At 56.1% G+C, this 23,676-nt stretch overlaps 6 protein-coding genes across 6 annotated transcripts; 3 read left to right on the top strand and 3 right to left on the bottom strand.

The window, feature by feature from the left end:
- Positions 1–2,206: 2,206 nt before the first annotated feature.
- Positions 2,207–3,464, top strand: BKCO1_34000118 (nad dependent epimerase dehydratase; the record flags this gene model as incomplete). Its single annotated transcript, XM_020274624.1, has 3 exons — positions 2,207–2,234; positions 2,290–2,443; positions 2,504–3,464. The coding sequence occupies 3 exons, from the start codon at positions 2,207–2,209 to the stop codon at positions 3,462–3,464; spliced, it is 1,143 nt and encodes a 380-aa protein (XP_020129275.1).
- A 1,225-nt stretch (positions 3,465–4,689) lies between these two features.
- On the bottom strand, positions 4,690–8,957 carry BKCO1_34000117 (cytokinesis protein cyk3; the record flags this gene model as incomplete). The annotated part of the gene is made up of 3 exons (XM_020274623.1): positions 4,690–5,358; positions 5,418–8,807; positions 8,883–8,957. 3 exons carry the CDS (start codon positions 8,955–8,957, stop codon positions 4,690–4,692), a joined length of 4,134 nt encoding a protein of 1,377 aa, XP_020129270.1.
- A 1,224-nt stretch (positions 8,958–10,181) lies between these two features.
- BKCO1_34000116 (5-3 exoribonuclease) lies at positions 10,182–14,588 on the bottom strand (the record flags this gene model as incomplete). Its single annotated transcript, XM_020274622.1, has 3 exons — positions 10,182–12,778; positions 12,835–14,434; positions 14,490–14,588. 3 exons carry the CDS (start codon positions 14,586–14,588, stop codon positions 10,182–10,184), a joined length of 4,296 nt encoding a protein of 1,431 aa, XP_020129271.1.
- A 439-nt stretch (positions 14,589–15,027) lies between these two features.
- BKCO1_34000115 (histone acetyltransferase type b subunit 2) lies at positions 15,028–16,545 on the top strand (the record flags this gene model as incomplete). Its single annotated transcript, XM_020274621.1, has 4 exons — positions 15,028–15,046; positions 15,159–15,264; positions 15,315–16,313; positions 16,371–16,545. 4 exons carry the CDS (start codon positions 15,028–15,030, stop codon positions 16,543–16,545), a joined length of 1,299 nt encoding a protein of 432 aa, XP_020129272.1.
- Positions 16,546–16,975: 430 nt separating this feature from the next.
- On the bottom strand, positions 16,976–17,957 carry BKCO1_34000114 (nadh-ubiquinone oxidoreductase; the record flags this gene model as incomplete). Its single annotated transcript, XM_020274620.1, has 3 exons — positions 16,976–17,104; positions 17,229–17,396; positions 17,613–17,957. 3 exons carry the CDS (start codon positions 17,955–17,957, stop codon positions 16,976–16,978), a joined length of 642 nt encoding a protein of 213 aa, XP_020129273.1.
- A 675-nt stretch (positions 17,958–18,632) lies between these two features.
- On the top strand, positions 18,633–19,448 carry BKCO1_34000113 (zinc knuckle protein; the record flags this gene model as incomplete). Its single annotated transcript, XM_020274619.1, has 2 exons — positions 18,633–18,689; positions 18,747–19,448. The coding sequence occupies 2 exons, from the start codon at positions 18,633–18,635 to the stop codon at positions 19,446–19,448; spliced, it is 759 nt and encodes a 252-aa protein (XP_020129266.1).
- Positions 19,449–23,676: the final 4,228 nt, after the last annotated feature.

Genomic DNA, 23,676 nt, shown 5'->3' with positions numbered 1-23,676 from the left:
AATCCGATGGCATCTGCTTGTTGGTGCGGTCTTCGTTCCTGCCAGGGATGTATATCTTTTGTTAGTGTGGTTCCGCCAGCAACGACCGATTAATGACAGTGGTGGCAAAACTGATCGTTAGGTGTCAGTGACATAATGGTACGCTACTTAAAATTGCCGGAGATATTCCTTAGCGGTAGACGGAGGAGTTTTCTTCTAGAAGGGTTATGTTAGCGTGTCACGTAAAGATGGAAGTGTTTTAGAGTTGAGGTCATTCGCTTCCCGAGCTGCTTATGGTGGACATATGAGGCTCTGGGATTCCATGTAGATAACGTGCTTAGTAGATTTTTGCAGCATGAATTTCGTCATTGTGAAAGCTTTGAAATATCGCCTTTTTTTGCCGTGAAGAGGGACAATGACACAAGGTCGCGTAGGCAAAAGCAATAGATGAAGTCATGCAGAAAATAGTTCGACCATTGATTACCTAGCGAGACCCAGCAGGGCACCGGGAAAACACGAAGTAGCACTACAATAGTTCGGTCCCAACTCACAGTTTTTCTCAGCGTGGTAATTCGCGACTGGCTAGAAGGAATCAAGTAAAGTATTGCGACGGCGCATGCTATCCCCAGTCTGGCAGGAGTGCTCATGTAGACCTTGGGAAATCAATGCCGCAAACCTGCCGCTGCTGGAGTATCAAGAAATCCAGCGGGCACACGTGCCAGATAGCTACCGCAGACGAATATCATTGCAGCAGACGGTATCTTACCAGCAGCTTTGTGTTGGGATCCGGTGTACTTACAACTTGATGTCACGAAGTGTCTACACTTACTCTAAATTCCTAAAGCTAGATCTGGGGTTCATGATAGCAACTGATGATTTACGGCTCCCAGTGTTGAGAAATTTGCATCAAACAGAGTTGAGTAGGCATGTCTGTATGGGTTACCACCACGCAGAGCTAGATTTGGTATTCTTGTTTTCTTCGATGACGGGGCCTGTCCACAAGGCCATGGTGTGGATCTTACGAGGGGAACGGAGAATCAGGTGAGATTCCACTTCACGATACTCCGACGGGACATCATCTATTAGTCTTGAGCTCTGATCATATTCAGTATCGCACCTGGCAAGTTTTCGGGGGCGAAGGATGTTCGACCATGATGCCGAATGTTCAAGTCATAGATGGCACAAAGTTACGATGTTGACCAGGACTTCTTTCGATTGGAGGGGGCATCCACGTTCGACGGACTGGACACGGCAGATACCTTTACCATGAGCTGAAACAACTCACAAAGATGAGTGAAGATGGTTGACTGGCAGTCAAAAAGGTGAATCTCTGCGGCTCGATTAACAGCTTAGACGAGGTGGAGTAGTGACTAGTGAGACAATTGGATCGAAAGAGCAACCGTGGATCAATGACCACTAGCTCTGTCTGTCATATCGCGAGTTTGACCGAGAAGTCACTGTTGCCAGCAATGCTAATTTGTGATCTATTGGGCCAATCTACATCTCGAGAAGGAGCCCGTCCTTGCCAAATTTGGAGTTGACCATCGGTCAGAGTTGGCGCGCAGCAGAATACGATGCCTCGTTGCATGAAAGGGGAAGCTGAGAATTCTGCATTGACGAGGGCCAAAGGTGAGAGACCGAAGCCCATATGGAGCTCAACATGCGAGTAGAGTTGAGTCGCGGTGACTGACTGAATCCGGAGTTAGCTGCCTGCTCGAGGCGGCAATCACTTCTCACGTGTGGGTGGGTTGTTGCCTCTCCGGCCGTGACTCGGATCGCGGCTGCCTGTTCAGAGTAGAAGCTGCCCAGCGTTTCCCGTCACACATCGCAGGGGAGCCTCACTGCTTCCTAATCTAGACGGCTGCCTGCGCGTGCCTGCCTGCCACCTGCATGGCCCAAGCGCCCCAGAGGTTCCTCAATTAGCCCTCGCCCTCCCTTGCCAAACCTTTTCTTCTTTTCTCCAGTCCAAGTGCAGGGGCATTTTCTGTGCGGGTGAAGCTTATGCTGACGCCGGAATTTTGCTAGTTGAAAACTACATAGTTTGACTGCTCTTGTTGGCCTGCGGGTCGGCAAGGAATTTTTGAAACCCCAAGAACGGCTCAGGCCTTCTGCCAACGTGCGCTTTTCGTCGAACGTCTCGCTTTGCGCAGGACCTTGAGGAAGAGACCCGCGCTCGCTCGCCACCCTGTATATAGTTTCCCGGCTACAGACGGCGCATTCCATCGCAATGAGCGGCACAGCGCTTGTCACGGGCGGTACGTACGCATCGCGGTAACCACCATGACGTAGCCCGACGCTGACCTGCAAAAGCCACCGGCCTTCTGGGCAGCCAGGTCGCCCAAGCCTTTGAGGCTCGCGGCTGGAAAACCGTCGGCACAGGCCTGACGCGCGCATCGCCGCCCTCGATAATCAAGCTCGACCTGCTGGACGCTGCCGCCATCGAACGGACCCTCGACGAGGTCAAGTAAGCCGCACTCCCCGTTGCCCCGCCATCCGCGTCTTTACTCACACCAGCTCCCTGCAGCCCCGACGTCATCGTCCACTGTATGTACTCCGCCTGTGAAACGCGTCCGCTACGCTACACACCACCCCACCACTCCAGTCGCTCACTCTCCTCTCCACACACAGGCGCCGCCGACCGCTCCCCCGATTCCTGCTCCACCAACCCCGACGCCGCCCGCGCCCTCAACGTCGAAGCCGCCGGCACCTTGACCGCCTTGGCCGCACGCCGCTCCATCTTCACCCTCTACATCAGCACCGACTACGTCTTCCCGGGCGCGCCCGGCGAAGCTCCCTACGCCCCGCTCGCCCCCACCTCCCCGCCCAACACCTACGGCCTGACAAAATGGGAGGGTGAGAACGCCGTGCTGGCGGCGGCGGCAGCCGCCACCACCACCACCACCACCACCTCTGCTGCCGAGAACAACGACAACAAGCACAGCCGCCCCCTGGCCGCCGTGCTGCGCGTCCCCATCCTCTACGGCAAGGCGGGCAAGCCGTCGGACAGCGCAGTCAACTGCCTCGTCCCGCTGGTGCAAAAGGCAGCGGCGCTGGGCCCGGCCGCGGCCAAGATCCAGATGGACGACTACGCGCTGCGCTACCCGACCAACACGGCCGACGTCGGCCGCGTGTGCGTCGACGTCTGCGCGCTGTACACGGGCCGCCGGCGGAGGAGCGAGCCTGCCGACGACAACAACAAGAACCCCCTTCCGGCTCATCTGCCGCGGATCCTGCACTTCTCGAGCGAGGACTGCAAGACCAAATTGGACATGTGCAAGGTCCTGGCCGGCGTGCTCGGCGTGGGCGTCGAGGGCCTCGAGCCGTTCAGGCCGTCCGAGGCCGAGTTGAGGGCCGAGGAGCGGGGCGAGAGGGTCAGGAGGCCGTTTGATTGCCATTTGGACACGGCGGAGACGAGGGCGCTGGGCATCGACTGCGGCTGTGTGGATTTTGCTGAGTGGTGGAGGGAGGAGTTGGGGAGGGCGTGAGGAGAGAGATGTGTGTGGGCGTGTGTGTATCTCCTGTTTGCGTAAAGTGCGCGGAGGCGAGGATGGGCAAATGCTCGTTTCGTGGCCGTTGAACGTGGTTCTGATTATAGGACTATCTTTGGTCGTGGTATGCACACCCCGGTTGAATGTGCCTTCCTAGGGAACTTTACATTGTGCGATCCTCGTGGGTTATGAAAAGATGGAGAATTACGATTCTTGAACCATCAGACTCGGATGTTTGAACTGCAAGCTCCTCCTCGGACGGTACAGGACGCACGAAGTTGAAACTATCCAAAAGACTGTTTGAGGGATGATGATTCGGATGAATGCCTACCTTGTGCTATCGATTGTTCATGTGACTCGGAGCTGTTTGTGACTCTACCCATCAATGCCAGCGACTCGTTACCCCCACCAACGCCAGCCCATGTTTCCATGAAGATGGCCTATACCTTGCCCTCGGCATCTGCCACTTCGTAGTGACCTCGTCCCACGTCTCTAGCTTAGTAGGATTCAAACAACGAGCCTTTCCCCATCCACTCATGTCACGATCACCCGGGGAGCAACTAGAGTGTAATATATCTGGCAAAGTTTGAACAAGTATACAAGTATATATTGAATGCCCTTATATTTCAACCCTATCCGAAAGTCTCCGCTCATATCGTACATTGTGCATCGAAGCCAATTCCCTAATTTTCCAACACCACTGACGACCAAAACACTCAACGAATAGTACAAATAACGATATACAATAGCGCCTCCTACATACCAACGCCTTGCACGCCACCCGCCTCCGTGCTTGTTTTGTTTTGTTGCTGTCATGCGGGAAGAAAAAGCACGTTGTGATAATGATGAAATTGATAATCATGTATGCTCCTGAAGCCCTTGCCCGCCACCATATAAATGCCAACGCTCTTGTCAGGAACAAAAAAAAAGTAGTAGGAACAACACCTTTTGCCATGGCCAAAAAAAGGTCCAGGGTGCCCAGACATGGACGATGTGACAAAAAAGCGAAAGTGACGAGAAATGGGACTGACTCATCTCTAAGGCATAAGAGAAAGGAAACAAGAAATTACAGTAAAGGTTATTGAAAAGTGAGAAAGTGAGAAAAGAAAAAGAAAACTCCCGGAGTACAGACAAAGATCCGAAAATCAGAACCCTTACCCCGACATGGAAACCTCACGAAACAGGTCTCGGTTGAGAAGAGACATTGTTCGACCGCTAACCCTCAGAAGCTTTCCCATTCGGCAAACACGCACCACCTCGCAGACCTGTCTGCCAACACGAGACCTCTCCAAGTACCCCTCTCACCAATCTTGATGATGGTCTCCCACACACTCCCATCCCCTCCCTCCTTTTCTCCATTACTCGCGCCTCCCACGCCTGCTCCATGGCTGCTGGCAATCATGTGCTCGCTCTTCCGCATCAACCTGATAATCTTACCCGACGGGCTTTGGATTGCCAACTTGGCTGGTTTCTGACTCGCGCCCGGAGGCGCCCTAGCGGCGCTGAGAGGATCCGAGCCGGATGATGAGGCGCTGAAAATAGATCCAGCATTCGATGCGGATGCAGACACCATACTAAGCGCAGACGTGGGACGGCCAAAGCCGTTGGGGGAAACACGTCCACCAAGCATGGCGGAGCTGGTGGACTGAGAGTGGGAATGGTTAGACGGTGGCGAATGAGTCCAGGTCAGGGAAGACGGGTGTTGGCGGACGGCGAACACGAAAGTGTTGTTGACGGCAAGGCGGGCGCACTGTGGTTGTGCCACGTAGAGATCGTGGCGTTGAGCGTGGGGCGTGGGATGAAGCGTGACGAAATCGTACGGCGGGTTCTGGCCAATGTGGGTGAGTGGCATCCCGAAGGCAAGAGGATGAGGGTTCGATTTGATCGAATGCTGGAGGTAAGGATTAGCACCGAGTTCAAGGAGCTCAGACACCGAGTTACGATACTTACCATCAATCCCTTCTTCCCAGCATACACTTTCAAAGTGGCATGCCCTTCATCACCAGGCAACACTGCCTTCACAGTGTACCTCTTGCGGCCGCCAATCCATTCGGGCTGGCACAAGGCCCTCTTTCGACAGACGTCACCACTCTCGAAGAAGTCCCCATCTCCATCCCGTGCGAAAATCCTTGCCTCGACTTCTGCCACCGCCTCCACGTCCTCTGGCACGAAGAAGTGAATGTGCGCCATTTCCAAGTTCTCCAAGCTCAGGAGACTGGTGTCGAAGTCGGCAATCTCTATGTCGTTCACGAAGTAAGGCGGGCAGGCGCAAGGAAGCGCCATCAGGACCTCGTGAGAGATTGGCGGAATAATATGCTGTGCTTCCGGAAGAAGCGGGACGTGTGTGTAGCATATTTCTGACGGACGCGCGAGGAAGAAGCCACCCTCTGCCACTTGACTTCCCGCGCTGGAGTATGCCGAGCGCCTGGGGTTGGTGGGGTTCGCCAGGGAGCAGTCCATTATGCGCCATTCGCCGTCAACGATGACTGCGTTCCACCAATGGTTCGGATGAGCCACCATTTCGAAGTCCAGCTCCTCACCCGGGGCCTTGAGATATCCGCGGATCACCTCAGAATGAAGACCGACCGCGGCGCACATATCCATGACCAGGACCGCAATCTCTTCGCTGCAGCCGCGTTTCGATTGGATGACCCGCCTGGTGTCGACGTCGCCTTCATAATCTTCTTCCCAGGAAATTCGCTCAGCGACCCACGTGAAGATTGCTCGCAGCCTCTGAACGTCACTACGGTAAGGCCGACATACATAGCCTTGAGCGAGGCTGACAGGAGTCGTCATCGGAGGTAGGCCCTGGATGAAGCGGGTGTTCTTGTCCACAAGCCCAAGGTTGCATTGACTGAAGTCCAGTGGCTCAGGGACTGGCAGTCCGTCAAGACCTTCATCGCCCTCGATGGTTTCCATCAGAACTTCGATGGGATTGATAACCGCGATATCGTTCATCTGACAGCGTTCGGCACGTTCGATGCGCTCATTCTTACTAAGAGAATTAGAGCGATTGATGTCCCGCCGAACCTGCACCCAATCCACGGAACTACCCATGCCCATGTCTTTCGCCACATTACCACTGGGGTGGAAAACCGCTGATCCCCCGCCAGCGATGGAGGTGACACCGTTCGGTAGTAGGCCTGCTCCCCGGGAATTAGGCCTGCTCGGACCTGAAGAGATGGTGTTTCTCGCGTTCGCAGCGTTGGCCCTTGCCGATGAAATCATCTTCTTGAAGAACCCAGTGCGCTTCGGTCTTGGTGATGTCAGACCGCCCAGAAGACCACCGGAATCCGCCATATTGCCGGACCAGTCGGTGGTGTTCGATGAGTCCTGTTGCTGGCTGGTCGCGTGGCTCGAATGATAAGAAATTCCACCGCTGAAGGGGCTATCCGGTCTGCTGTCCATAGATCCCACCGTGCTACCGGCGCGGGGTCGGGAGATCTCGACTACGCTCTTAGATCGCTCACGATGTTCTCTGATGGTACCCCATTTCCTCCTCGCGAAACTCCCAGAGCTGGTTGCAGAATTGCCGCCGGCAGACGTACCACTCCATAGCGTATGGCCCGTGCTGTTCGTCGCCTCGGTAGAGTTGGTAGCATTAGTTTTGGTTGTGAAAGTTCGCCCTAGTCCTTGTTTTGCGACGTCGTATGCGGATTTGCGATGCTTGAGCGTCGGCTTTCGAAAGACACCGTCCTGCGGATGGCCCCCTATGGAGCTTCGAGACCTTGTGTCGTACATCGAGTCGTGTTGAGAGGAGTCACCGTAGGCAGTTTGCGGCCTCTGCTGCCTGGAGTTCTTTGGCGGTGGTGCCGGTGGCGGGCCCTCTTGATCAGTCGGCATAAACAGCTCGTCTTGTGGCCCCGGGCTACGACTGCTCAGCAGTCGCAGCCGTTCCTCCATTCGCGCGACGTAGTTGCCCACTTGAGGCGGCCCTTCCAGTTGAGGACCAGCCGTATTAGATCGGCCTTGTGTTTCCAGTTTTGCAGGAGGCAAGTCATCTTCCTGCATACCAAGACCAAGCGATGTATTCGGCCGAAGCCTCCTCGGATTAGGTAAGGATGAGAAGGCTTCACCAAACGCCTCTGGGGCCCAAGGATCGGCGGGTGTGCGAGCCCGGGCAGGGGACGGGCTCCGTTTCGCAACAGTCATATCCTTAAGGGAAGTCATAACATCGTTCATGGCATTCGTCACAGGCGATGGCGTCATATTACTGACCTTTCGGGGCACAGGTGAATGCGAGGCAGGGGTGTGGTAACCGCTCCTATATCCATCCTCATTATATGGAGCCGGCGACGGACTTCTGCTAATTTGATAAGGAGCTGGTGAAGGACCCCTGTTCGCCTGAGCGTGCAATACGCGGTGTGGAGGCGGCGGAGGTGGAGGCGGAGACGCCTCACCGATCTCGTCCTCAAAGGGAGCTGGGGAAGGTCCACGAGACTGTGATTGATATGCATAGTACTGCGGGTCCACTGGAGATGCCGCAGGCGAATAAGCCTGGTACTGCTGTCGTGATGTAGTTGGAGGCAACCCAGGTGAGGGCGGGTAGAATTGCTGTTGATAAGGTGAAGGAGAAGGCCCTCGAGAATACGGCTGGTACTGCTGAGCAGGTGAGGCAGCCCGATACTGCTGCGGAGGAGCGGGAGATGGGGCACGATATGCCTGCGGAGGAGCGGGAGATGGGGCACGATACGCCTGCAGAGGGCTGGGAGAGGGGCCGCGATACTGCTGAGGCGGTGCGGGAGAGACGGCGCGTGCTGACCGATAATCCGCAGGTTGTGGAGGAGCGGGCGACACTGCGCGATAGTGGCCATATTCCTGTCTTGGGGGCAACGGAGAAGGCGCACGATTCCTCAAGTTGGACGCCTGACGCTCTGGTAGAGGCGGAACCCGCGCAACGCTGTCGACGGAATTCCTGGGCGATGGGTTCGGGCTCGGGCCGGGCGGTTTGGCGTGCTTCATGGACGAGTACGGCTTGTGTCGCCTCTGGCTATCGGAGTGACCGGACGCTGCATTCTTCTCCTGCTTTTCGCGGGCGTGGGCAACCGGGTTCGGCTGTCCGGCGTTGTAGTAGGCCTGGAAAGGCTTTCGGAAGGTTCCCTTCTTTGGCGGAACCGGCTTCTGGGCGGCAGCATTTGTTCCCGAGCGCGACACGCCCGTTACTCCAGGACCACGGGGGGCGCCGGGCCACAGGCTCTCGTCCAGCAGCTCGACGAAGTTGGAGGGGAAGAGCCCGACGGCACGCCTGTCGCGCCTCAACCGACCCATCCACCACTGGCCATCACCGGCGTTCAAGCACTCGATCAGGTCGCCTTCTACGAAACCGAGGTCGCGTTTGGTCTGTGGAGGAAGCAAACAGAAGGCGTCAGCAGGGCCAGCGCTTCATCCGGGCGTCTGTCGGAAGTGCGTCTTTACCTCTCCTCCCCATGAGTATACGGCCTTGCACCAGCAGGGAAACTTGGTGGGCAGCGGGGGCGCGGGCGGCGGCATGGCGGTGGAGCGTCGGACGGGGCTCTGGCGTCTGGGCGAATGGCGAAGCTATACCGCCAGGGACGCTCTCCAAGCAGCAGCTGAACTCGTCATTCGGCGGCGAGGATCGGGTCGGGTCGAGCGGTCGGGACGGCTGCAGAAGGAGCGACGGCGTGGACAGCGAATGGGTCGCCCGGGCTGCAGCCGGCGAGGGTGCTGAGTGGGTGCTGGCGGCGGTGGGTGGACGTGGCCCTGCGATGCAGCTTGGACGAAGTGCCAGGCGGTGTTTACCTACTTCCTGACTGGGTGACAACGTTTTAGCGCGAGGCGGCTCACCGCCCGCCCAGCGCGCAGCATCCGGGGTCTCGCTGCAGGCCGAGCCGCCCAAGCCTCCTCCCGTCAGCTGCACCGTCGCAAAATTCAGCCGTGCCGCGTTGCTGCCGCCATGGTCGCTGCCGCTCCGCTGCTGCTTCCGCACTGCGCGGCGCCGGCGTGGGCCACGCAGCCGTCGGCCACTGCCCGCTGCCCGCTGCCCGCTGCCCGCTGCCCGCTGCCCGAAGCCCGCGATGCGCTGGCCCCAGCCACCCGGGCCCGCGGCCTAGCTTCGCATAGCATGGCAACCGTCCCATCACCAGCTGCAGCGCATACGGGCGTAATCCGCCGCAGCGAGCGTCAACAGAGACAGCCCCTTCAGCTTCTCCGTCCGTATCGAGCATCAAGCGAGCCGACCCTGTACGACCGCGAGATGCAAACACGCTCTATCTAGCGCGGAGCTACCTCCCCTTGCAGCCGAGGTGGATCGCAGCCAAACGTTCAGATCTCCTTACGTCACCTGCTTCTCCAACACCGCACACAGACCCTGTCCAGAATGCCCTCACGGACCATGTGCTAGCAAGCCTCAGAAAACGGCCATGGACCCGGCCAAATTTCATCTGCCATGGCCGACCGTTGCCATCGCCACCAAAGCCACGCAAGCACGTTTAATCTCCATTTTCCGCGGAGACACGGTGAACCATGGCTTTGTGTGAGACCTCTATCCTCTGGAGTATAATGCTCTGGACAACCCAAACCAATGCTGAGCCCTCGAGCACTGCGCATCACCGCATGACGAGAACCATGGGTATCCGCCCTACACCAAAAAAAAAAGCTGACCCTCCGTAAAACCCTTTGCTAGTCTACCATGCATATCCCGCCTCTCATGCAGCTGTTAGATGTCCCTTGCCGCTTCTTTCGCACACCCAACCACTACTGTGCCTGGCCTGCCGCAGCACCACGACCGCCCCTACCGGCGCCGCGGTTGCCACGGAATCCACGACCCCTACCTCGCCCGCCACGGAACGCGTTCGCATCCAGCGTAGGAGGAGGGGGCACGGCCGAGTAGCTCTGGGGACGGAAGTTGGGGTTGTTCCTGACGACGCCATCTGTCGGATCGCTGTTGTCGATGACGGTGAAGCCTTGCTGATTGCCACCCCCACGGCCGCCGCCGCGCCCGCCGCGGGGCACAAAGTTGTTGTTCGCCCGGCCACGAGGAGCGAAGCCGTTGGCGCCGCCTCGGCCGCGCTGCACGCCGTTTGCGGGCCCACTGGGAGGCCCATTACGGATAGGCAGCTCGTACTGCTGTCCGTTATGGCCGTTCTGCTGAATCCCGTTCTGTGGCGTGATTCCACCGCGTCCGCGGCCACGGAAGTTGCCACGATTCTGACCAGCTACCGCGCCTCGGAAAGAGCCTGCCAGGGGCGCGGGCGCTTCGGCAGGGACTAGCTCGCTTTGACCAGAAATGCCATAGGCAGCGTTATGAACGGTCAGGGGCTGGAAAGTAGATTGGGGCCGTTTAGCGTTGCCGGCCAGCGACATAGCAACGCATTGCTTGTCTGTAAGGTTCAGCACAGACGTGGCCGGAACTGTCGATCCACGGAAGGGCGAGCAACGTTCGCCAAGAGAAGTTCCACTCATGAACGATGTGTCAAAAACGACATCGAGGAGGGTGGTCCTCGGAGTGCGTGTCATGCCGACAATGGTACCTCGCTGCCCGATAGGAACTCTGCCGGAATCCTGCACGTACACGATTCGATCTCCAAGAGAGAATCTCTGCCCACTAATCTGCTGCTCAGCATCAGAGGGCTTGAGAAGCGCCTGGCGAGGAACGCCCTTGATCTTCTTTCCTTCGGTTTGAGGGCCGTTGTCGCGGCTATAGTCCGCAGCCTGCTCGATCTCCTTGACAACGTCTGAGTCGAGCTGTTGGGCCTCAAGAGGCACTTTCTCAAACTTCTTCGATTCGATGGACTTCAACCACGAGCCGATTTCCTTCATCTTTTGTTTGGCAATGTCCTCAGGGTAGAAGTCCGTATCCTCGTAGATGTCGCCCTTGGGGTTGGCCTGGATCACGGCGAAGAACTCTGGGAACTTGATCATATACTGCGTGATAAGATCAATGGCCTTTGGACTGTACTCCCATCCGGTTTCACCCTTGCGAGAGTATCCGAGGACCTTGAGCTTCTTCGCCTCAAACTTAAGGTTCAGGCCCAAGTTAAGACGAAGTCCACTCGAGCTGACCGAAAGTGACGATGTGACCTTGCTCAAAGCAAGAGGATTCATCTGCAGCTGCCGAGCGACAGCATAGGACGGACGATAGTTCGCCTGGGATTCCGCCTTCCTGACGATTTGCTTTCCAAAGTCCGGCTCCTTTCCTTTTGCGACAAGGACCCAGGACTCTGCCTTTCCATTTGCGTGTCCCAAAACCTCGAGCGGGCGTCCATAGGCGAATTCGCCCAGGAAGAAAGCCCTAGACCCAACGGGGAACTCTTCTTCAATCGGAACAGCAGCCTTCTCCAAGAACCGCTGGTCCGCACTCACGACCTCATCCACAATCGTCTGAGCCGCGAAGTCAGTCTCTTGGCCGGGAATTACACCGTACTCCTTGACGGTGGCACCCTCGTCGGTCTTCCTCAATCCCTTCAGCATCTCGACATGCACAAGGGATTCTACATCACCAATGTCCATGGCAAGGCGCTTGCTGTAAAAGCTCTCGATGCGGTTGGCCTTCTTTTTGAAGTCCGAGATTTCCCGGGGGCCATGGGGAATTGCGAGAACCTGTCCGTTCTCCTCCACGTAGTCGAACAGCTCGTCTGACACCTTGACAACTTTGGCTTCCTGAAGGAAAGGGTAGCCAACATGAACGGCGCTGCCAAGCTTCCTCTGTGCCTCTGAGGCCTTGTTGCGCTCCTCAGTTTCCAGTAGATTGACGACCATACTTTCGTTCCTGCTCTCCTGTTGAAATACACTGACACCATGGAAAGCCAGAGCACCGTGGAAAGGCAGAACCTTTAAGCTTGGGAAACCGGCAAGCGCATCGATACCCGTCTTGACTCCATCGACAAGGCCGATGTAAACTTCGAGCCCATCCATGGTAGGCAGTTCGAAGATGTTCTCAACACATCGACAATGAGGAAGGTCTGGGAATACCCCAGGCATTGAGGACGGGTAGACATAGTCAAGATCCGGTTGAGAAGTGAACTTGAGCGTGACTCCGAACTCGTTCCGGTTCTTCTCGTCAGGCGAGAGCAAATCGTCCTTGGTGGCCATGGCAGGAAGCAGTCTCTTCTCATCAATGAACGGAATCTTCACAACAGCCTCCCACTCCTGCTTCTTGCCGTTCATATCCAACTCAAAGTCTCTGGGGTAGAAGTCGATGATTGGAGAATCCTTGTTGGTCATCAAATCGTGGTACGCAACTGGGACGATGGATTTGCTTCGGTCCGGAAGCACACCCATCAATTGCTGGTAAGGGCGGAAAGGTTGGCCAAGCTTGAAGTTAAGATCGGCCTTCAGGCCTTCCTTCACGTCTACTACCTGTTACTACTGGAGGGTCGTTCGGAGGAATGGGGTTAGTAAAACGTACCTGAAATCATTGGCGAGTAGTGGTAGCCATAGTACCATGGCCATGATGCCACACCTCGGTAGTAGTAGAAAAGAACCCATTGGAGTCCTTGCACATAGTTCTCTGCCAACGCCCGCAGATCATCCTTGTCGTCTAAGCCCCAGTCCAGCTTCGACCTGTAGTAGTTGTCCTTCCAAGAATGGAACTTCTCGTCATACTTCTTCTTCATCTCTGCCTGAGCCTCGTCTGGCGAGACATCCTCGATCTGAGCGTTGTCATAACGCTTGAGCACGCGGAGGATGGCGTTCTGTGCTTCCTCGTCTTCCTCCTCATCGTCGTCGTCATCACCGAGGCCTGGCGGAAAAGCGACCTGAAGATGGCGCTCGCCTTGGTCGTCCTCCACAGTCTTCCATTGCAAATGGAGACTATCTGCCAGTTCTTCCGCGAACTTTCGATCGCTGGCTGGCAGACTGGAGGGCAAGTCCAATGGCTCACCTTGGCCGTTGGGAGAACGACTGTTGACATACTGACGTACAGTCTTGTAGAGCTCTTTCTGACGCGTAGTCATGATGATCTTCCCGCGCTTCTTCGTGCGCTCCATGACGTCTTCACGTCCCAACTGCTTGCCCTTGAACCAAGCAGCGTCGGCGTTTTCTGCCTCGAAGAAACGGTATTCCACATGAGAAAGTTCATCCAAGAGTATCGCCAATCGCTCCAAATTGATGACGCCACCCTCGTTGATGTAGCCCTTGGCTTTGGGCAGAACCTTCTTGTAGACGTTGAACATGAGCGCCAAAGCGCCCTCGTTGATATGCAAATGCGGTAGGTTTGGAAGGAAATCGTTTCCAACAAAGAAAGCCATGAGAATGAAGTCGTCAATAACACGTTCCATGTCGAATGGGAAATCCAAAGCGCCAGGCTCTTCCAGCTCCTGAAACTCGAGCTCCAAATACTCTCGGACAATGCAAAGATGCATGAGATAGAAATTCTGGTGCTCCAGCTCCTTGGACTTCTTCTGGTTCTGTCGGCCGAATGTGACTTCCTCTCTGAGCAAGCAGAAGTGCGGGTCGTGACTGAGAAGGCCAAGCATGATCAGATCGGCATCCAGGCCGTACAGACAGTGGCGAACATTAGGGTCGTAGCCGGGCTGTGACTTTGCCTGGCGAATGTACTCCATGATCTTGTGCTCTCCCTCGCCGGGGACCTCGTGGCCGGAGAGAACGACCTCGACGCCCTGCCAGTCGACGTCCTCCGAAACCTTCTTGTTGATGAAATACTTCAAGTGCTGGGTTAGCCTGGCCATGAACTCGGTGCCAGGCGTAATGCAGTTGCTGTCAAACGCAGCTTCCTTCGGCATTTCCACACCCTCCTTGATCGCCTTCTCCCTGGCAGTCTCAGCGTCCAAGGCAGTCCTGAAACGACGAGCACGTTGTTGGTTCATCTTCGCGCGGGGAGCGACACCATCGATAGCCATGAAGAACAGCTTCTGGGGCTTGATCTTGCCGAAAAGGTGTTCGATGTAGTTGAAGATCGCGATGAACATCTTGTCTTCGGACATGCGATGCGTCGGCGAGTCGGAGTCACTGTGCGTGCAGTTGTGGATGATGCCGTTCATATCGAGCTAGATTTCACCGTCAGCGCATTGGACAGAAGCGAAGACGTTGCGGGGGTCGCACATAGAGGCAGTCGAACTCCGGTATCCGGTTTTCCGCAATGAGCTGCGAAATAGCCGGATAGCGTTCAGACATCCATCTGAAGAACTTGGGGACACCCATGATGGCGGTGGGAGGTAGGTAAGGTCAAGAAGACGGCGGAGCCTGTAAGGCTGTTGACGACAAAGCAGCGAGGGGAGGGCTGCGGGCGGAACTCAAGAGAAAGGCCCGGCCTTTGCGAAGCTGCAGCCAACGAGTGAGAGATGGGCGAGAAAACGGGGGTATCGTGAGTCGCGACACGGAGTCTTCGAAGAGAGGAAGGGAAGCAAGGCGGCGGCGGCGACTCTTAAGGTAACATCATCAACCGCCCGGCAGAAGTGCAGCCAGCGCGTGCAGATCGCCGCGGATTAGCCGTGCGCACCGCCGGCCCAGTCCGTGCTCCCGCGAGCCAGCTTAACGCGACGCAGCGCGTCACGCTCTTCAAAGCTGTCCCGCCGCCGCTCCTACAGCTTCCGCCCCGCCCAACACACTTTCTACCAACCCTCAATTGCGAGTCGCAGCCATGGACGACCACATGAGCGGTAAGTCCGCCGTCCCAGCACTCCTTTCTCCCCCGGCGCGCCCTCTGCTCGCACATCCGCGCGCGGCGTTGGACCGTCTGGACAGCTTTACTAACACCGTGGATGCCCGCAGACGTTGACCAGCAGCGCGAGGAGGAGCAGCTCGAGGCCAAGATTGCGAACGAAGAGTACAAGATCTGGAAGAAAAACTCAGTATGGCTCTACGACATGCTCTATGCGTGAGTTCGCTCCGTCCGTCTCTTCCGCGCGCGCCGCTTACACCGTGTAGTCGCGCCTTGGAGTGGCCAACCCTCACGGCACAATGGCTTCCGGACAAGAGAGAGGTGCCAGGCTCAAACCTTGCTCAGCACCGCATTCTCTTTGGCACGAACACCTCGGACCAGGCGCAGAACTACCTCCAAATCGCGAGCATTGAAATTCCCGAAATGCAGACCCCGGAGCCTGCGGAATACGACGACCAAAGGGGCGAGATTGGTGGCCACGGTGCTGGAAAGAAGGGGTCGTTTAGCTTCAACGTCATTCAGCGCATCAACCACCCCGGGGAGATCAATAAGGCCCGCTACCAGCCCCAGAACCCGAACATCATCGCAACCATGTGCACGGACGGTCGGGTCTTGGTGTTCGACCGGACCAAGCACAGCAGCAACCCCAATTCGGATGGCATCGTGAAACCTGACATGGAATTGAAGGGTCACGCTGAGGAGGGCTTTGGTCTGAGTTGGAGCCCGCACGTCGAGGGTCAAGTGGTTACTGGTTCTCAAGACTCTACCGTCCGGCTATGGGATACCAAAGCTGGTTTTAGCAAGAGCAGCTCCGTCATTTCGCCGTCGCGTACCTTCACACACCATGCGGCTTGCGTCAACGATGTTCAACACCATCCGCTACATAAGGACTGGATTGCTACCGTTTCGGACGACTTGACGCTGCAGATTCTGGACCTCCGCCAGGAGACGAACAAGAGGGGCCTCTACAGGAAGGAGACTCACACCGACGCCGTCAACTGTGTAGCCTTCCATCCTGCATGGGAATCCATTGTCGTGACTGGTTCTGCAGACAAGTCGGTCGCCATGTGGGACCTGCGCTGCTTGGATAAGAAGATTCATAGTTTCGAAGGCCACACACAACCGGTCATGAACCTCGAGTGGCACCCCACCGATCACTCCATTTTGGCCAGCTCCAGCTATGACAAGCGCGTTCTCATGTGGGATGCAAGCAAGATTGGCGAAGAGCAGACGGAAGAAGAGGCTGAAGATGGCCCGCCCGAACTGTAAGTTGCATTGCCAGCCAATTACTTGTGAATGGAGACTAACACGAATCCTTTCAGCCTTTTCATGCATGGTGGCTTCACGAACTCCGTCTGCGACTTTAGCTGGAACAAGAATGACCCTTGGGTCATGCTCGCTGCCGCTGAAGACAACCAGCTACAGGTCTTTAGGCCCGCGAGAACCATCGTGGAGGTACCGAAGAAGAAGGTTTCCAACCGCGATATTTCGGAGTAAGGGTAAAAAGAACTGCAAGTGGCTGGCGCGAGCATGGCGTTCGGGAATGGGCTTGAATATTGCAGAGCTACTTGCTCACGGCCGAACAGGCGGGGTCATAGTTATGTTCTGCAGACATCATGGGGGGTAGCGTTTGTGAAAACAGTAGGCAGATATCCCTGGTATCTTCAAAATAGGGTCCCAATTATTGCATAATTCTCCAGTATCCGCATCCGCTACAGTCCCAGAGATGTTGTCACGACCAGAGACGTCTGCACTGTCCAAGCAAATGTATTTTGCGACTCAGAAAACGGAGCGGTCAATGACAGTGCATCAACCCTCTAGCGCGTACTAGGACTTGCACATTCACCTATATTTACACTCTTGACCTTGAGAATTCAACCCGTTTGTCTACCACCTCATTGACTCGCCACTACATAGAGGCAAATGCTCACCGCTGCTCCAGAGGCTTGTCAGTAACCTGCTGACTGAATTCAACCTCTCCGGGCTGACCGGTCGGGTCCAGCGGGTAAGCAATGGAGTCCGATGCTTCAATGGTCTTCCTGTGGTGTTCGTGCGCCTGCAACAGAACCTTGTTAGTTGGAAGCTCGTCATAATAACACTCTTAAGGGCAGGCTCCCGCAACATAAGCGCATCCGACGTCTTTATGCTTGCTGAGTCTCCGGTAAGGGAGGGAGTCTTACGAAGGGAACGCCGCAGTACGTGCACCAGCAAATCTTGGGCTTATCAACGTTGATGAAGATCCTGGGGTGGCCGAGCGGGCCGCCGCCGCCGTCGCACGAGACGCTGCGCTCCTTGATCCAGCGGACGGGCTGCTTGTGGATGAGATCTATGGCGGCGTGGGGGCGCGGCTGCGTAAAGTCCGACCAAAGTCAGCGATTGGTTCCTCGAAGGCAAAAGCACTGGCGTCATATCCCCAAACCCGCTCTTCCTACAGCACTCCAATGCGCTGCCAATCCCACCACCCTTCCCTCTCTTGTGTGCATGGCCTCCCATCTCCCGCCGCCCTCCCCGCGTCTTTTCTCCTCCCCCCCAATGCGAACGGGAAGCGGGGCATTGCAACGTACCTGGTCGGCCATGATGGTCTGCTCGAAGCGCGGGCCGGCCATGGCGCGCTCGCGCGGGTTCTGGCTGCGACTCCACGTCGTCTGGCGGTTGGGGGCCTGCTGGGTGCGCATGACCTCGGCTTCCTCGACGCTCTCCTGGAGGACCTGGTCGAAGGAGCCCTCGGACGAGGTGGGGACGGCATTGGTGGCCGAGACATTGGGCGGCGGGGCTTTGGGGTTGGGGTCGTTGGCGGGCACGGCGTCGACCGAGGGCGTCGGCTGCTTGCTGGCGTAGGTGCGGACGGCGGCGATGCGGGGCGCGGCGACGGCGCGCAGCAGCGGCCGGAAGGTCGTGGGCCGGAGCATTGTGTTGGTGGTGGTTGGTGGGGGAGGGAGTGGAGAGGGGGATGGGAGATGGTGACGTCCGGAGAGTTGGACGTGGAGCTGCGGCGTGCGTGATGGACTTCCCCGGCGTTGCGGTTGGCTGGAGTTTGCGGTGGTCTGTGCGCGAGTAATGAATGCACGCATATGAATGCTAGCAACAACGGGCCTCGACATCATGAAGTTATATATCACAATGATCAAGCTTGCCCTCTCCATCTGGTCAATTGATGCAGTAATGATTAGATGCTATTTGGGTAAGACACTGGAGGCACGCCCTTCCTGCCGGCGTCGATTAGATCAATGCAATGCAACATCTTGTTCTGCAGCAGACATCTCTGTGCAATCACGTTCGGAGCATTTGCGCGACCCCTCTCAGTCATAAGCAATTCTTCACACTTGTGTGCTCGAGACTGGTAGTCCAAACGTGGTTGTATGCATGTGACTAAGCAGCCTGATATGATTCGGGGCTTATCGATAAGGCTGAAGTACGAACCATCATTTTGCGGCCGCCGTCCTCTCCTCCGCAACTCGTTTTCGAGCACGCGCTACTGGTCTTCAAGACAACGCGCAAGCCTCCAGTTGCTTCGCCGAACCCGGCATCTCACCAAGCGTGTCTATACTAACATCCAGCCCATATCGTATCACACAACCGCAGCCATGGCGCCGCCAAACACCACCCCGAAGCAAGCGTCTTCGCGGCTTCTGACCATGAAGGTGCGATCTTTCCTTTTGCATGACATCACCCACACCTAAGATATTGACTACAGACAGTTCATGCAACGCGCCGCTGCCTCACAATCTTCTCCCAAAGAATCCCCTTCCACGCCAAACGGCCCGCCCGCCAAGCGCCAGCGCACCTCCGCAGCGTCTTCCCCCGCAACGCCCTCGGACCTCGAAGCCGTCAACGCCGCGATCGCCGCCGAAGAGCTCAAGCGCACCAAAGCCATTGACCGCGCCGCCGCGGAGGCGGGCGAAACCCGCTGGGTCTTGTCCTTCCGCGAGCCTGAGAAAGAGGCGCGCCAGATGAACCCTTTGCGCGTCATGAGCGCCGGCTACGCAGCCTTGGACAACGGCGACGACAGCGACGAGGATGATGACGCGCCGCAGGTGGGCCGCATGTCGTTCGGCAAGAAGCCGGCGCCGGCGAAGAAAGACGACGACAGCGAGAGTGATGAGGAAAGCAGCAGTGAGAGCGACGAGGACGAGGACCCGGCTGCGAAGATGATTCGTGAGGCGCGCAAGCAGGCGGCGAGGGAGAAGAGGATGGAGAAGAAGAGGGCCCAGATGGAGAAGGCCGCCCAGTTGGCACAGGAGCGGAGGAACAAGTCTCCTCACGTCAAACTGAACAAACTGACCAGCATCTCCAATTCTGGCAGTGGGGGCTCGCAGAATTCAAATATGGAGTGCTTTGCTTGCGGCAAGAAAGGCCACGCAAGGGCGGACTGTCCGAATCGGAAGAAAAGGAGGAACTGAGCGCGTCAGTGTTCAAAACGATGCTGGATTTTTACTTCCTCGCTTCGACAGCATTTGTGGAGACAAAATACTGTCCTTGCCGGGTCAATCTGACCTCAGATCTCACAAATGTTGAAAGAAAGGCGTCGTACAGATGGCCCGGTCAGAAATTAGACATGTGAAGCGCAAGGAGTACTTTGTTCGTCAAAAGTACGAGTGCTCATGAGACAGCATTCGCAGGAAGAGGAAGCGGCTAAATTCCTCTAAACTTGGGCCATGGCATTTGCTGGGAGCCGGAAGTCTAGCCTATTCACTTTTTGGTGCACTCCCAGTGATGGGGTTTGCTATCATGCCGGGAAATGCCTCGGATATCCCGCAGCATTCAGACTACGGTGGTAAAGGGATGTCGACGGCAGTTTTGTAGCAAGCCAGCAATTTCCAGGGGGTGGTACTATCTTATCCTCGCAGAACTTAATCACAACCAAAACTTATATTCCTCTGACTCTGAGAAGGCAGCCATTGCTTACGGATCCAATATTTTTTTCATGGCTAGGAAGATTCATCTGTCGTGAAACAATGGCCTTGTTGGAGGTAACTTCTTGACTATTTCATGATGTGCGTTGCGGAACTCTCGTTCTTCTGCGTACCGCGTCACGATATCACAGGAGACTCGAATATTTGGTCCCGCAAAGGATGCTTAGTCCTCGTACACTCGTGGACCGTTAAAGCCTAAGCTTTGATGCACTGGTTATGCTTAAAATGTACATCTATCATGATACTTCATTAACTTCTCATGTACGATAGTATATCTCTGGAGAAACAGATCTGGTGGGATCATTCCGTTAATGTACGCTGAGGTGACTGCTTTCCGCCTCAAAGTGTAACCTGTATTACTGCTCTATTTCTGGCTAAGTCGCATGCTTACTGACTTCTCGATCAATCAAGGGATCGAGAAAGTATGACAAACTGTTCTCTACATGAAATTACAATTTTAAAGGATAGCAGCCAAAACTAGAACTCCTGATTATCAAATATTATGAGCGGTAAAAAGCCACAAATGATGTGGAAGGCTCAATCAGTGATTCTATTCTATCGTGAAGAGAGATCAAAACTAAGGACTCCTGCCTTAGTGTTCGCAGCCGCAGCACATGAAGGACTGCCGAGCAGTTGCTGCAAGCCATCTGGATTCCATAGCAAAATCCCGGCCTGGCGATGGGTGCCTAGTTGCCAAGACAATTCATTCGGACATCCTTCGTTTAGTAAACCTTTCTCACACGGCCCTCCAACCAAGCATACGGATGAGAAATGCTCTCCAGACAGGCCTTGAATGCCACGCCTCATAAGGGTCCGGCCGCAGCGCTATCCTGATTTACAACCAATTTCTCAACGGCAGTTACAGCGCCAGCGTTTCGGATTGAACAGTGTGCCCGTAGCCGAAAATGACCCCGGTAACTAGAGGCGATGCAATTGATAGCCAGATCACCCGTTCGCAGGATCACAGTCGGGTGTCGGCAACTAACTTATCAATCCCGCCGATCCTGCAGTTAGCTTCCAACGACCCCACAACCCTCCCCCTGTGTGCTCCTCTCCTTTTTCTCCAGGTCCCTGATCCTGGTATGTGTGGGATGTTAGCGCTCGTACCGTCGCGGGCGCTATACTAGAGGGCTTAATAAGAGAGAGCCAGATGTCGTCATACTCGCCCCGGCATGAGGGGCAAATTCCGATCAGCAAGAGATGACGATGAGGGGAGAGTGTAGATGTGCACCATGGATCTTTCTGATTGTGATACGCGGGGAAAAAAAGATGAAACGGACCCTGGCGTCTCATCAAAGCGCAAATCTGCGAACTTTTGTGTATCAAGTTCGCGAAGTTGCTCCCAGGGTTCTTGACGAGGACCCTGGCTGGCGCGCGGTGCCAGGAACGGCAATCACTTACCGCGCTGGAATATTCCAAATTCCAAATCGATTGCCCATGGACAGCACGTGTCGATTATCGGCTTCTCTCTTCTGCGGCCGGTGCTTTGCGCTTTGCGGTGGGAACTGGATTGAGAAAGACCAGTACGACAAGGGTAAGCCCAAAGCCCATCAGATCATCACGGGATGTGACGAAAAGGATTCGATTCTATCAACGCTGTCCTATGATCTCGCCCCAGCGAAAAAGAAAGAAAAAAAAACAGTCAATGGCGATGTGGCGACCTACACGAGAGGAGAGCGTGTAACGTGAGGGCAACACATGCAGTGCCCTACATGTAGCCTTATGCGCTATTGACGGCGATCTCGACTGTCAAGCAGCTACACGCATAAGCGCGCGCCTCATGGTACACAGCCCTCAGGCCTCGAGAGACCAGCTCGCCGCGCTTACTTCAGTTCTGACAAATCTCAACAAAGATGAGCTCTTCGTTCCCAAGGGTCGCCATGTACGTCAGCGAGCGCCACAAAAAGTGAAGGGAAAAGAAAAAGAAATAATACGGGAAGGACGGTGTATTATTCGGAGAACTAGTCAGCTCATCTTCGGTCTGGTCCACACTAACACTTCGCAGGAATCGCATGTTCGGGATTAAAGATACTCTGAGAGCGTCGCGGGGAAAGCCCATGTGCACTGCCGCTTCCGTGTGGACGGAACGCGATGACTGGCGGCGGCGGAGGCGGCGGAGGCGGGATCCGCACCGTCCCGAAGCCGAATGCATGCTGCATACGTGGGTTGGTTGGTTGGGGATGTGGTTCCAGCCGTGCGCCATGCGCCATGCTTTCCAGGTGATCTGCGCATGGAGACAGACTCAGGCAGCGCAGACGCACAGCGTTAGGTACTGGCAAGGGTGGATGTAAGCACTTGTTGCAGGCAGATGTCGCGCAAGGCAGATACGAGCCGTATTTTTTCTGACCGGTCCTTCCTCAAGGCTCGGCCAGCAAGAGGCAGCAAAAGAGAGAAGCGAGCATCGTGTTCGCTGCTGGGCTTGCCTCAGCGGTGGCAATTGGTGGCACTGTACGTTTCATGTGCAAAGGCCTGGTCGGCGCCAGACAGCAGGTTTGCCACGCGTCGGAGAGGTAGGAAAGAGATGTGTCGCAAAACTGCTTGGGCTGGCTTGCCTTGTGTGCAGAAGTGTCAACCTCTGATTCGAAAGCAGCCCTTCTGATACGAAACGTGGGCCGCCGTCGTCGGACTCAGCACGAGCGCCAATCCAGGGCAAGGAACGCTCGGCATAGCAATACATACCTATCCACGGTTTCGACGCGGACGGCTGAAACGGAATCGAGGAGATACGAATTTGCTGTTCAGCTAGATATGCCGGGAAGCACGCGAGATCGAGATGCTTTGAGCCATGGATCCTTAGCCTAGTAGCAAGACGGTTCAGCTGACAAGACGACGGATATAGCAGCAGTAGCGCTTATGGACATGGCCTGCATCATGGCCACAAACACTAACAGCGTTCGGGCTTCGGCATCGAGCGCGGAGACGGTGGGGATGATGATGATGATGATGATGATGATGATGATGATGATGATGATGATGATGATGGATGGCGCCGGTGGTGATGGTGATGATGATGGCACGGGTTGCCCATCGCATAAGACATGCTGTGGTGGAAGAGGTGGTGAGCGTGCACAAGAGTCGTCTGCCCGTGGAACCCAACGCCTGGGCGCCGGGATGCGCAGCTCGGAGAATGATGACAGTCGCGGGGAGGCTAGACCGATGACGTGAGGCTGATCGGATCGTAGCGGTTCAGGTACACCGGAAGGAAGAGCAGACGGAAGATGGACTGCGCGCTTGCCTAACCGAGCAGTCACCACCCGACCAGAAAGGCAACTCTGCTGGGCCCGGTCAAGCAGGAACGAGAACGCCAGACTCCGGAGCCGCCAAATGGGGAAGCAGGCTGTAGAGAGGCGTTCGGAGAGAAAAAATAAGGAAAGTGACCACGGAACGCTGTGCAACCCGGAGCGCCTGCTCGCAGCCTGATCAATGTCTCGGGAAACATGGGCCGTGGTGCAGCAGCAGCAGCAGCAAAAAGCAGCTGACTCGGCGGCACACAGCCTCTCGCGGAGAAAAGTTAGAGAGTCGTGGTTGCACGGCGGCTGCCAACGCTTCTGCAGCTCGGCGAGGTACAGAGCTGGTTCTGGTCTTCCTTCGGCCGAAGCCGCTGGCGGCCGTGGCACATTGGGCCCCAGACCTCATCACCCCGCGCGGAGAGCTCCAACGGGGGGGGGGGGGGGGGTGGGGCGCTGTGCCGCCCCGTTGGCTTTCGCCTCTGCCG

The sequence above is a fragment of the Diplodia corticola genome (genome assembly GCF_001883845.1).
Source record: "Diplodia corticola strain CBS 112549 chromosome Unknown scaffold34, whole genome shotgun sequence".
Lineage (NCBI taxonomy): Eukaryota > Fungi > Ascomycota > Dothideomycetes > Botryosphaeriales > Botryosphaeriaceae > Diplodia > Diplodia corticola.
Note: the sequence above shows the minus strand (reverse complement) of the source record. Positions and strands in the feature narration are given on the sequence as shown.